Source organism: Haliotis cracherodii, unplaced genomic scaffold (genome assembly GCF_022045235.1).
Source record: "Haliotis cracherodii isolate W230 unplaced genomic scaffold, xgHalCrac1.p SCAF_5, whole genome shotgun sequence".
In the NCBI taxonomy this organism is placed as follows: Eukaryota; Metazoa; Mollusca; class Gastropoda; order Lepetellida; family Haliotidae; genus Haliotis; species Haliotis cracherodii.
The window spans coordinates 47010933-47023791 of record NW_027266308.1 but is presented as its reverse complement, the minus strand read 5'-3'; the positions used below and the strand labels follow the sequence as shown (position 1 = coordinate 47023791).

The window sequence follows — 12859 nt, the reverse complement described above, 5'->3', positions numbered from 1 at the left end:
TGTGTGAAGAACGTGATAAAGCATTTGCTAAGAAATGGGTGCACAAACGGGTCCCTATATTTTCATCCAGTCGTAATTTTAAATAATTAAAATACATTACAATATATAGAATGCATTAACAAACACTCATGAGCGAAATGATACTGCTATATTGATACAACTAGGAGTACTTGCATAGTCATTCAGGCGGCGAGCTTATCAGTGGATATGCGTTTTAGGCATGTCTTGACAATTAAATGGACACCATGTCAAAGTAAAATGGACTCACCACAAAAGGAACCTCCTTCACTTGATTGGACAGTAGTATCCACGTTACCAGCCTGATCGGCCGTGTAGTGTGCGCAGGATACAAACTCCTTCCCCTCACCCGTCAGAAGAGCAGAAAGTGTGATCTTCTGACGCCGCTGGAGGCTTGATACTCTGATAGACACAGGCTCATCTACCAATGCACTGAGAGGCTCTACTGTCAGAGTTGTGAACACTCTTGAAATGTTTTCTAAACGAGCAACTGTTTGAGCAAGATAGGGTCTTTGTGTCATTTTCATCATGAACAGGACTTGCTGAGGGAAACGTTTCATTCTGAAACTAGGCAGCATGCTTATGTTTCATGTATGTAACAGCCGCTATTTGTTTAATTCCCCCGCGAAAAAGAGTGACATTGATAGGATTGCTACACTGGCTATATGTAACTCATGCACATGTAATGGACACTCGGAGATATACCATGAGACTTATTATGTGAAATAAATAAAATGCAAATATTTGAATAATTCAGTCTACCAATGTTCTGAAAGGCTCTATTGTCAGTGTTGTGAACACTCTTGAAATGATTTTTAAACGAGTAAATGTGAAAAGGACTTGCTGAATGTCCTCTCATTCTGAAACGAGGCAACATATGTTTCATGTATGTAAGCTTGTAAGCATATGATGAAAAACCTGATATGGTTTAGGCTGATATTGCCATCCTTCACGCTTCTAAATGTGAGGAAGGTAGATTAAAAAACCGTAAAAGCAACTAAATACCTATAATCGTAAGAAACATCTGCCAGAAACGACCACAATGCCATACCTGCCCACTCCGATGTAACATAATACTGAACCCGCCTTACATATACCACCGTCTAGGCGACGTAAAGGTCAAGGTGGTTGATTTTAGGTATGACGTTCTCAGAAGAGTCATGGGTTTGGATATGTAAAAATACCTGAGCAAGATTTAACACGGTTATCGACATGCCTGGCATGAATCTAGCACTGGGATCAGATCTTAATGAGATTGTCATGCATGTCTGCTAAGTTGCCATTTACTCAGTTGAATCACACCAAGGATTATATACATCATGAGGAATACAGTACCGTGTCGCTCGACTTTGTTCCACACTGTGCAACCCGTAGTGTGTCAAGTACTTGAATGTTTTCACTGACAAGCTGTCACCTGGCCGTGACTTTCAGTTCCTATCTGCCATACCTAGAAACCGAGCTTTTGTAAAGTCACTGATAGTCGTGCTGGTATGGTGAACCTATTTACAATAAATGCATCCATGACATGCTGTATCAGTTCAGGATTCCGGGGTAGAATAGGTCTTCAGCAACCCATGCTTGCCGTAAAAGGCGACTAACGGGATCGGGTGGTCAGGCTCGCTGACTTGGTTGATGCATGTCATCGATGCCAGTTGCGTGGATCGATGCTCAATCACTGGATTGTCTGGTCCAGACTCGATTATTTACAGACCGCCGTCATAGAGCTGGAATATTGCTGAGTGCGGCGTTAAACAACCAACCAACCAACCAATGTATCAGTTCAGAGACGTACTAATATATGATTTAGACTTTTCATTTCCAAGTTCTAATATCAGGATACCATACATGTACTGACTTTCAGAACAAGAATGGTTGTATATGCCATGTGATATTTACTATTTCAGCTTTAAGATTAATTAATGTAACAATATATTCCTTTTATGGTCAGTGAGATATCAACCAAGCATTCAGATCAACCCCCATCTCTGTCTCGTTACAATATACAAATACCGTTAGTCTCAAGAGTTAAAGTTCAAGGTCATACACATAACTCAAGGTCAGGATCCTGCAAGCAGCGCTGCATAATGGCTTTAGGAGACCCTTTGGCGTTCATATAAAAACACACTTGGCACTTTAATAATCATTTGTAAATGCCCAATGTTTTGTATGACATAACGTGCCAGTTTTCAAATCTGTTTCGTTCTAAAACTGTTGTGTCAGAAAGTAGTGTAATTATTTTGTCATGATTCTTGGTGGTACCAAATCAAAAACTCACAGAATACCGTTAACTATCGTGGGTAGTTTTTATTTAGTGGCATGTCCACGGCATATTGTGCTCCGGAAATGAAATGATTTACATACGGACGGACGGACAGACAGATGAAGCGTCGACTATACCCCCCCGACATTATGTGCCTGGGGGATAAACACAATTATGATGGTACAAGCGTGTTGCAAAGTGTTAGACACGATCTCTTTACTTCGTTTTGAAGCAATAACGAAATAGAAATAGACAGATTTTGTATTTTAATTAATAAATTAACGCCGGGCATCAAGTACTTGTTCAGCGATAATTCATCGAAGGCAATTTGATTGTACATTTAAAGGACAAAATTAAAAAAACAGAAAGCGGTAAAAATATGTTGAGCCCTGCTAGTAACTACACATGTACCGAATACATTTTGAACAATAAGAACCGAGTAATGGCTATAAAAGTATTTTACATGTCTATCGTGGCGGCATTATTACAAATCGGATTCAAAACTTTGGAAGCATTCAGGTGGAGCATCAATGGTGGGAACCTGCATGTTTCAGCTCCATTGGTCTTGGCCATTGGCCTGAGGAGTATATATCTACAGACGCCGACACGGATATAAGCTCACGTGACTTTAAGGGCAGGTGAGCTATTAAGGCATACACTATTAGAGATATTTGTTACCTACTACCGTGCAGGGATTTAATAGTGGTTGCCAAACAGCCATACATACATTTCTTTTTTGTAAAGGCGACTAACGGGATCGGGTGGTCTGGCTCGCTGACTTGGTTGATGCATGTGCATGTCATCGATCCATTTTGCGTGGATCGATGCCCATGATGTCAGTCACTGGATTGTTTGGTCCAGACTCGATTATTTACAGACCGCCGTCAAATAGCTGGAATATTGCTGAGTGCGGTGTTAAACAACAAACAGTCACTGGTGGTCATTTTCATTGTGAGATAGTACACAGATATTATGTATTAATAAATAATTAAAATTTGTATATAATATACATAGCATTTGAGCTGAAACTTGTATGTTTTGATGTATGAGATTGACATATTACTAAGATATGAGGCACCCCGGCTAGCCCATTTCAGTGAGACATTATGAAAACTTAATTTCCCTTGTCAGTAAACACAGTTGCGATAAATGTTACATCCGAATAAACACTTTTCTGTTAACTTAACATCCAGCTGGTCCCTCAACCTTGTCACCTCTTGTGGGTCTTTCCGCTTACACTGAAGAATATAAAAAATATACACATGCTTTCGACCACACAAATAAGCAGCCAATGCCATTAATTGTATATTTCTTTTAATAAAGAAATACGTTTACATTGAGATAATAGACGAGATTAACAACTCAATTATGTACACATCTGTAAATTATGCACACACATCTGTAATAATGTTCATTTCCTAAAGCCTAGGAGTCTTCCGCCTCGGCAGGTACTTGTTGAAGTGTTCCAGGACTCTCTTCCAGGAATCCTCCTGGGCTGCAGCATGTCCCTCCATCTCTCCTCCCCACAGCATCAGTGTCACTAGTGAAGAAAACGTTGTGTAACCACAAAAGATGGAATTGTATTTTGTGACCATTAGGATGTTCTTTCTCGTCTTTAATACATTTGTCACGAGTAGATTGAAGGAAATTTGTATCCATTATTCGTTCTATACAGAAAACAAAAAAATACCGTGTGCAATAAATGCAAAAACTACAACCTCAAATACACATTGAACGACCACATACTTATCCAAAACAAGAGTCATCAGGAGATGACATATTCCCCCGGTCTTGTGCAATTCGGAAATGGAGTTTAGCTACTTACACACCACTTTTGGTTCATTGCCATTGGATACCTTCAGTTCAGTTGAGAAAAATATAATGCTGTTCAATGCTGTAAATCCCAATTCATCAAATTTTCAAATGGGGTGGAAAATAAGTGTCGTGTATGTTATAATATACAGAACCGCAAAAGAAACGTCACCATGGATAGATATTTGAGAAACCGTATTTGTCCAAACACTGTAAACATCCTTTGAGACATATTAAAAAGATGAAACTTGGCAAAACTGATAATCAAGGTTGAAATTAAAGTGTCAAATGTTCTTAAAGTGAAACACAACACTAGTCTCTGAGAAAATGCATCACACGTCACTATCTCGTGTGTCCGCCATGTGCATTGATGACTGCCGTGCGACGTGGATGGATGAGGCGGTTGATGGAGGCCATAGGCACTTGAGCCCCCACTCTGACGAACGCCTGTCTTAGTTCAGCTGCAGTTGTCGGCCTTGGTCGGACGTCATTCAGCCGTCTTTGAATCTCGTCCCACAGGTGCTCAATGGGATTTAAATCGGGACTGAGCGCATGCCACTGCATGGGTCTGATGCAATTCTGCTCGGGTAAGTCTCTTGCTGCTCTCGCAGTGTTAGCACGGGCGTTATCATGCTGAAACTCGTGGTTGCGGCGACGTGCCAAATGAGGTATGGCGTGTGGTCTCAAGACTTGATCAATGTACCGAGCTGCTGTGACACCATTGCCTCTGTGCAAGACCAATTCCACCCCACACCATGATGCTCGGACTACCCCACGAGTCTCTCTCAACAACACAAGCATCCGAATAACGTTTCCCACGGCGTCGCCAGACTCTCACTCTGCAGTCGGCTGTTGAGATACAGTAACGGCACTCGTCTGAGAAGAGGACTCTTCACCTCTGCTGGTGGCGCCAATGCTGGTGCTGTGTTGCCCACCGAAGACGGTCCCGGCGTTGACGTGGTGTCAGAATGGGTCCTCGGTGTGGCCTGTGACAGTGGAGGTGTCTGCTGGTCAATCGTCGACGCACAGTGTCCTCACTAATGTGTCGCTGGTGTGTCCCCATGGTCTGTCGAGCTGTTTCCGCAGCAGTAACAAAGCGATCTTGAAGATGCAATCGCACAATCTGACGATCCTGTCGTCGGGTGGTGACCCTTGATCTGCCACTACGTGGTCGTCATCTGTAGTGTTGGTGGTCTGGTACCGTTGCTGGAGCCTGTATATGCGTGGACTTGAAATGCATTGTCTACTGCCGGGCGGTTTGTCCAGCTTGCAATCGTCCAAGGGCTTGGTGTCGCTGATTTCTTGTCAATCTTGGCATGTGGTATCAATTCAATAACGAATGAATGAATCCGATCTGGGTGGATTTTTATCGTGTATCGGGTTACCATGGCCGTTGCCGTGATGCGTTTGGGCGATCGGTTTTATTGTCATCTGCTTTGTTTTTTTTATCATCAAATTTATTTTTCCGGACAAGGTAATGTTAAATTTTAGAAACTTTGTCAAAACTTACCCAGATATTTAAATGACAACTTTTCACGCAATCTTACGTGGGGTGACGTTTCTTTTGCTGTTCAGTATATAATGTTTGATGTTTTCCAGTGTCCTTGAAAGTTCAATGTCATGAGTTCGAGTCCAGTGGGATTAACCTCAAACTACACCAGTATTTACGGATGTTTACGTTTCTGGAGTTGTCATCTCCACCGGTACTGATCGCCTCGACCCCCGGCCGCGTCATACACAAAGATGGTACTCGTTACCCTGCCTGGCGCTCGGCAATAAAGGGATGAAACAAGGGTTGGTCATCTCGTAGGGCTAGCACTATGTAACCGGAAATATACAGTACAAGTAGAGCGCACGCCCTGACGCACGACGTTAATTTCCATTTCACCTCACCTCATGCGGGTACTCGAGGGTTTCACCAAGTAGAAAAAGTCCATGACCTGCATCGTTTTGAGCTTCCCTCCTACATCAAGTTGACACTCCGGGATGTGGTGTTAAAAGAAACTCAATCACTCACTCACCACTGACATCCATTTACCCTCCGTGATGACCGTCTTAAAGACGAACGCCACAAAAAAGACACACAAAGACAACAATTGTGCATAGGTATTCTCTTAACGGAATAATTCGGTGATGAAAATCCTTACCAAACTGTTCGTCCATGTAGGAAGCTCTACATAAGGGTGCATAAGGTGGCTCAATAAGGTGACCAGCTCCAGGGTAGAACACACTCTGGATGGTGTGCATCTTTGCCTCTGGAATCTTCCTCACCATCTCTTTGTATACCAAAGGCGGCATTGCTGTGTCATCTTCGGCGATGATGGACAGCATCTGCACCCCCTGTCGCCATACCTGCACAATATTAAAGTGAGTGAGTTAGATGACTTAGATATCACCCCTACTGGCACAAGTCATGTATTGTATATTAAGAGCTGTAACCGTGGCAAATTATTTGTGACGCACGACTCTTCTTACTTATTAAATTTTATTTAATGGGCTGATGTCATGTGACGCTGATCAAATTACCCCCCACCCCACCCCACCCCACCCACCCACCCACCCACACACACACACACACACACACACACATACACTCACACACACACACACACACACACACACACACACACACACACACACACACACACACACACACACACACACACACACACGGACACACCCCACCCAGCCCACCCCTAGGAATGTCTGTCCCTGGTCACTGGAAATAGGCAATCCTTGAAAGGTTAACGTAACCACACCAGGAAGGCATTATAATTTCTGGGTTATACACACTGAATGTATCTGGATGATGCTTGAATATAATTTCTGCATATAATACACCATGGAAGTATCATATTGATTCTTGGCTATACTATCTACATATACCCACTGGGAGTACTTGAACATCGTCGTTGTTGAAGTCGAAGTTGGATGTACAATACACATCGTCAATCACTTTAAGTGTTGGTCTGAAAATATTTCAAATACAGACCGTCAACAGGTCGTGAAAGTTGACCTTTGTCGTGAAGGTTATGTCATTTTAAAAACTTTTTAACTCCAAGACAAAAAGAATTAAGTTTGTGGCTACAATAATACTGACATAAAGGAACTTTGCTTTGTTAATCAGTTATTGAATTAAAATTAACGTTATGTGCGTTATTTAGCAGTAGTACTCCTATCATAGGACTGCCTTCAAATATCATTGTCAACCAAACAGGTTAAACAGGCAATCAGTTGTGCAAAAAAGGAGCTGCATCCAGATAACAACTCAAAATTGACCTTTGCAGACAGACATTAATCCATGTACTGACTTTAATGTCCAACCATTGTTACTGCCAGAAAACTCTGTTTACTCGGACTATTTGGGAGCCTTGTGCCCTCATTTTGACAAACAATCATGGTACAAATGTATGCGTTAAAGAAGGGGCAGCTGAATTTGAATTTACTTTTAATTTTAAATACTTTACACACGTACGTGTATCCTTTAAATCCTTGTCGCTTCAAACCTTGGTCTTTTAGCGGAGGAAACAGAGATCCGTTTATCGATACTGAAGCCGTTACCTGAAGATGCAACAGAAAATGTTTCGTGGTTGATGACATATATGTGGATAAGGTGTCCAAACAACCAACTGCATATGATAGCCTGAAGTTCCCTGGGTGTGCACCCACTCTCAGTCTATATTTTAGTATACCTGTCGCAATGTGTTAAGATTTGTATGTCGCTCTGTACAATGCTAACAGTTCCACTACACTGTAGCTCACCTTAGATTAAGGATCCGAGAACAGACTAATGCTGATCAGCTCTACAAACTTGAAACAACATCGTAACATTCCCACAGAGCTCTCCTGGCCTCCTAACTTCTATGGAGAATGCATTTTTGAAGTTCAAATTATTTAAAAATGAATTTACATTAGAAGTGACACATGATTTCGAACCATTTTAACTACCGTTGATATCCTCATTGACAGGAACCAGTGTATACCATTGGTCCATGTTTCAACACACGTTCTGAGTTTCAGCTGTCACAGATTGTCAATGATCAGGTTTATGTCTGATTTGTTCTTAATGTTTATTCATTAGGAGATAGCATATACTAACATATATAAATTCATAAAGAAGGAATACGTACCTTTGGACAGAATGATGCCAGCATGTTTGTGATGCCACCTCCGAGAGAGGTACCTATCACACCAATACCTCCAGGGGATGCCTCTGCATGCTGACTTAGCCATTCCGCAGCTTCCTAATCACAGGAGCAGGGTTTTAATGCCATTGTCAGCACGACTTCGGCCATATCAATGTGTATGGTGTAGTGGTGGCTTTGTGAGTGATCGAGTGAATGGTTGAGGGAGTAGTTGAGTGAGGGTGGTTGAGTGAGTGAAAGAGAGAGTGCAAAATACGAATAAATCACGACTCCCTGCACAAATCAGTGGTTAATAGCATGAACAACGACCAACACCGTCGGGCTTCTATGAAACACAATAAGACTGGTCACACATTGTGATCAGCCGTTGCTCATTAAAGTCGCCTCACGGACAACATGACAAGTGGAAATTACCACGTGTGCATTCGGGCTTAGTGACTGAGATGTAGGGTATAAGTGAGGCAATCGATGCAACCAGTGTCCTAGCTGGTCCAACCTGGTAAGTGTACGTATGTGACACAATTACCACTCAGTAGGAAGATGGGACCTTTTCAAGTCCCTGAACAGTGCATACTCAGCATGCACAACTACAATACCCAATGAGTGAGAAGTTTCCACTCTTGAAGGAATGGTCAGTAAAGGACTTTGTGAAGGTGAGGTAACATACTACTCGAAACACGCTCTTTGATAACAATTGAGCAGAAAGGTTTTCTAGTATTATAAGCCCTTACTGAAGTTAACTTACCTGGAAATAGCCATATTCAAGGTCGTTAAAGTCGTTAGGAAGTCCGTCATATCCTAGGTAGGCCAGTGCAAATGTAAGAAATCCCCTGGAGGCAAGAAGGGCCGCCCGAAATTCAAATAGACCCCCTGTGCCTCCAAACAAATCAAGGACAGCAGGGAATGGTCCGACGCCTAGAACATTAAGCATTCTTCATGTTGCGATATACTAACATAAAATAATGAGAGTGTAACTGAATTAAGCATTTTAAAACAAATCGACATTTTTTTATCAAAGACATCATACAATACTGACAACGAGGCTGTCACCAAGCAATAACACTTAAGAGTTTTTAATGTTCGTTTGTTTTATCGTAGGTTTATGAATGTGTTAGTGAATAGGTGATGGTGAATTTGAGAAGAAATAGACATTTATTGTGCGTTTTCATATTTCTCCTCACTCGACTCAGCGTCTCTGTAATGATGCAGTCATCAAGAACATTTTACAAAATTGACAAAGAGGTGGGGTGAAATGGGGTATAACGTCGCGCTCACGTGCACGTACGTATGTGTGGCTGCTTGTACTAATCCGGACCTGTGACGGTTGTACAGTGCTAGTCCACTGAGATACCATGACGCAATGTAAAATGGATGCTCCACTCAGACACATGATACTGACTTAGGTCCTTGTACATGTTTTACCTTCTGATTGCAAGGCACCAGGCATGGTAACAAGAAGTGCCATATTTCAGCGCATAAACTGAAGAGGACATCCTAGGTGCCAAATTTTATCTAACTTCGACATTATGACAAACGTTCTCACCTCAATTCATGTAATGTAATAGATTCGCATCATAGATATAAACGATCATTTGTGCAATGGTTGTTAACATAAAGCACAATGAAGCAGACAAAACACTTAACACTGGCCAGCATATAGCAGAGGTCATATGTACGTATTGCATGTTTACCTAAAGGAATGAACAGTGTTCCTCGTATTCGTCCAATTCTTAAAGGGAGTCTTTGCACTCCCTTTTTTAAGTACCACCGACGCACGTCTGCAGCAGCCATTACCCCTGACGTGCCACTGGTTGCTTGGATGGATTTAAGGTCCATATGACTAGATTGCACCGATATAGTGACGTAATACGGAACTGTGATGTCTTTATTGAGTAGGCGTGTTGTCCTTCTGTGTTTCACCGATGGAACCATGGCCCAGAAAAGTCCCATAGGTTCAACACCTGGAACAATGTTATCATTTACTATTATGAATAAACTATTCATCGCATTGTTTGCTGTCAATTCCGAATAAGAAGGCGTTGGGCCTCCATAGTCTGATACCAATGATTTTTAGATAGATTTCAAATAAGTGCTAATGGGTATCACTGAGAAAAATATTAATATGTCAATGTCAATTTCCATCACTCACTGGACATACTAACCAATATTACATGTACAATCAAACAGAAAATTACGCTTATCAGCAGCGCTGCTCGAAAGAAAGAAATTATCATGGGAAAATGCTATTGAAAAAAATGTATGAAATAGATACCTATTTCGCGTCTTTTAGACGAGGTCAAAAAATAAACTTGAGCCCTGATTACAAAACCCCACAAAGTGAGACATTGACATATTAGATGGTTGAGAAAAGTGGATACAAAATAGAAATTGATGTAAAACATCTCAAGGCCTGCCATATTGTTCTACTGTTCGTTCAAGATGTTGATGGGACTCCTGCCAAATGAAGTACGCTCACCATTAAAGGACCCGCCTTCACTTGACTGAACAGTAGTATCCACGTGACCATTCTCATCAGCTGTATAATGTGCGCAGGATACAAACTCCTTCCCCGCACCCCTCAGAAGAGCAGAAAGTGTGATCTTCTGATGCCGCTGAAGGCCTGATACTCTGATGGAGACAGGCTCATCTACTAAGGCATCGGTCGGTTCTACTATCAGAGTAGGGGGTGAAGTATTCAAGGATAACGCTCTTGAAATGACTTGAAGTCGACGGATAGATTTGCAATGGAACAGTTTAGAACCGTCCGCCATGTTTAGCATCGCACGTGCTTGTATAAACTGCAGGGCTTTTCTCATTTTCTAAAATGGTAAAACACAACCCTTTGGTATCTCTAGTTCTTTTACAAAATTAAGACGATTTATAAACTTGACATGCAGTAGAAAATGTGTTGTACATGTGAAACATAAAACAGTACGTCTCTTCTTTCAGAATATAAAAAGAAACTATATATGTCTTGAGGAAATGACGGAAACATAATTAAAATATGACACAAATACAGCCTCCAAGTCGAACTTGGATTTATACTGAAATTATCTGGAGATGGCCAAAGGTTAAAAGCGTAAACATGTAAAGTATACATACGTCATTACCTTAAGTTTAAACACTATTTTCTGCTCTTGAGGATATTCCGCGTTTGAAGGCGAGTAGTATTGGCAAAGATCAATGAACGCCTTGTGGTATTTGTGTCCATGTAATTCTCTTGTTCACGAAACTGGGAATAAACGAAGATAAGTACGCCACGTCTTTAGCTGTCAAATTCAATGCAATGTTCAAATTATAAAAGATCATGTAGATCCAAACAGAGCTCGAGATAAGCTGTATATTTGCGTAAAATACACATTAAATAAACTGAAATACGCAGACAAATCAGACAATGTCAAAAAAGAGGTTGTTAAAAGAAATGTGAATACCTTCTAGTGGATACCCAATCAATATCAAACACCTGAGTAAAATACCCAAATATCCAAAAGCTTATCCAAAATATTTACTCCTTCATATTGACAAGAGAAGGCGATGAACTGGAATAAACAAAACGTACAATACAATTTAGATAAATATTTTACACATATACTTTTCAAGAAACGATTATCGGCAAATGTACAATGACGATTGACGGATAACAAGAAATTCAGAAGCAAACTGCAAAAAAAGTCGTAATCCGTTTTAGTTACTTATTCCTATTTTATATATCTAGAAACTGACTGTTGATCATTGAATAGATCCAACAAAAATAGCAATATAAGCACAAAAATGAGGAGTATAATCCATATAAACAACGTAACGTACGGCATTACTCAGTCAATACAGTACCATTGAACTCACGGTTCGTTTCACACAATTCCGTATTTTATATAAAAAAATGTAGGATACGCTTTTCGCATTTATTTCAACACTATCCCTCCGTTTTTTTCTGATAACTGATAATTATACCTGGCACTAACATCCTCTAAACCTTTAACAGACTGCCACAAGAATTTCCTAAAGACTCCATGTGTTGCGAGCAGACTCGACTTAGATCTAGAGGATATGGTCTCGTGGTCAAGTGTACTCTCTCAATAGGAAGTGTTTTGCAGGCATGACAAGCAGGGTTATATTTCGTCAATATGTCTTTATGCTTAAGCAGTGGTCGACTTACATAAATTCCCATCAGATGGGGGTCGTCCTCAGTTCCAAAGAACTGAAACCAAACATAAGATGTCCCCGAGAAACATGACACGCACAGCCTCTCTGGGGCGCACTGGTTGAACTACGGAAACCCGTTTGCGTCACAATTTCTAAACCTTGACTTATTCACAGGCAAGCGTAACTGCTTGTTTGTTCTAACTCAACACTCATAACGCATAAGCTAATAGCCTATTATAAATGCCCTGTCTTTGTCTTAAAAGATGAAACTGTGCTGATGTTTATTTGGTCGGATTAATAGCCCTTTTTTATTTGTATTAAATTTTAGAAATTTTTAAATTTTAATTTTAAAGACTGTATGTTTCATGTATGTTATGTTATGTATGTTTTAGTTTAATCACTGTCGGATATTTGCAGCAGTTTGAAAGGGAAATGAATATTAAAATTGAAACCCGCACCATTTGTGTCACACTGTTCCGTC

The 12859-nt window shown here is 40.8% G+C and overlaps 2 protein-coding genes across 3 annotated transcripts in view; both read right to left on the bottom strand.

Annotated features, from left to right (window-relative positions):
• The window catches only part of LOC139443717 (uncharacterized), a 30484-nt gene extending 29906 nt beyond the window's left edge, over positions 1–578 (bottom strand). The window contains exon 1 of the mRNA XM_071224649.1: positions 269–578. Coding sequence (XP_071080750.1) covers positions 269–578 — 310 coding nt within the window. The remainder of the gene's footprint in view (positions 1–268) is intronic.
• A 3047-nt stretch (positions 579–3625) lies between these two features.
• LOC139443373 (bile acid-CoA:amino acid N-acyltransferase-like) lies at positions 3626–12480 on the bottom strand. 2 transcript variants are annotated; one of them, XM_071224361.1, is made up of 10 exons: positions 12392–12480; positions 11346–11467; positions 10712–11054; positions 9927–10196; positions 8981–9150; positions 8221–8334; positions 7566–7651; positions 6981–7059; positions 6238–6442; positions 3626–3818 (listed from the first exon to the last, which is right to left on the bottom strand). In XM_071224361.1, the coding sequence occupies exons 3-10, from the start codon at positions 11049–11051 to the stop codon at positions 3697–3699; spliced, it is 1386 nt and encodes a 461-aa protein (XP_071080462.1). In that variant the 5' UTR covers positions 11052–11054; positions 11346–11467; positions 12392–12480; the 3' UTR covers positions 3626–3696. The 2 variants fall into 2 exon arrangements, with proteins under 2 accessions (XP_071080462.1, XP_071080463.1); XM_071224362.1 differs by lacking the exon at positions 8221–8334.
• Positions 12481–12859: the final 379 nt, after the last annotated feature.

What these genes read in the sequence shown, in the direction of transcription:
- LOC139443373 (XM_071224361.1), bottom strand. Translation starts at nt 11,051, where the DNA reads ATGAGAAAAGCCCTGCAGTTTATACAAGCACGTGCGATGCTAAACATG. An exon ending in TGAAGGCGGGTCCTTTAATG is followed by an intron (nt 10,197 to 10,711) that starts GTGAGCGTACTT and finishes ACATTGTTCCAG; the next exon opens with GTGTTGAACCTATGGGACTT. An exon ending in CTACATGGACGAACAGTTTG is followed by an intron (nt 3,819 to 6,237) that starts GTAAGGATTTTC and finishes TTTCTTCACTAG; the next exon opens with TGACACTGATGCTGTGGGGA.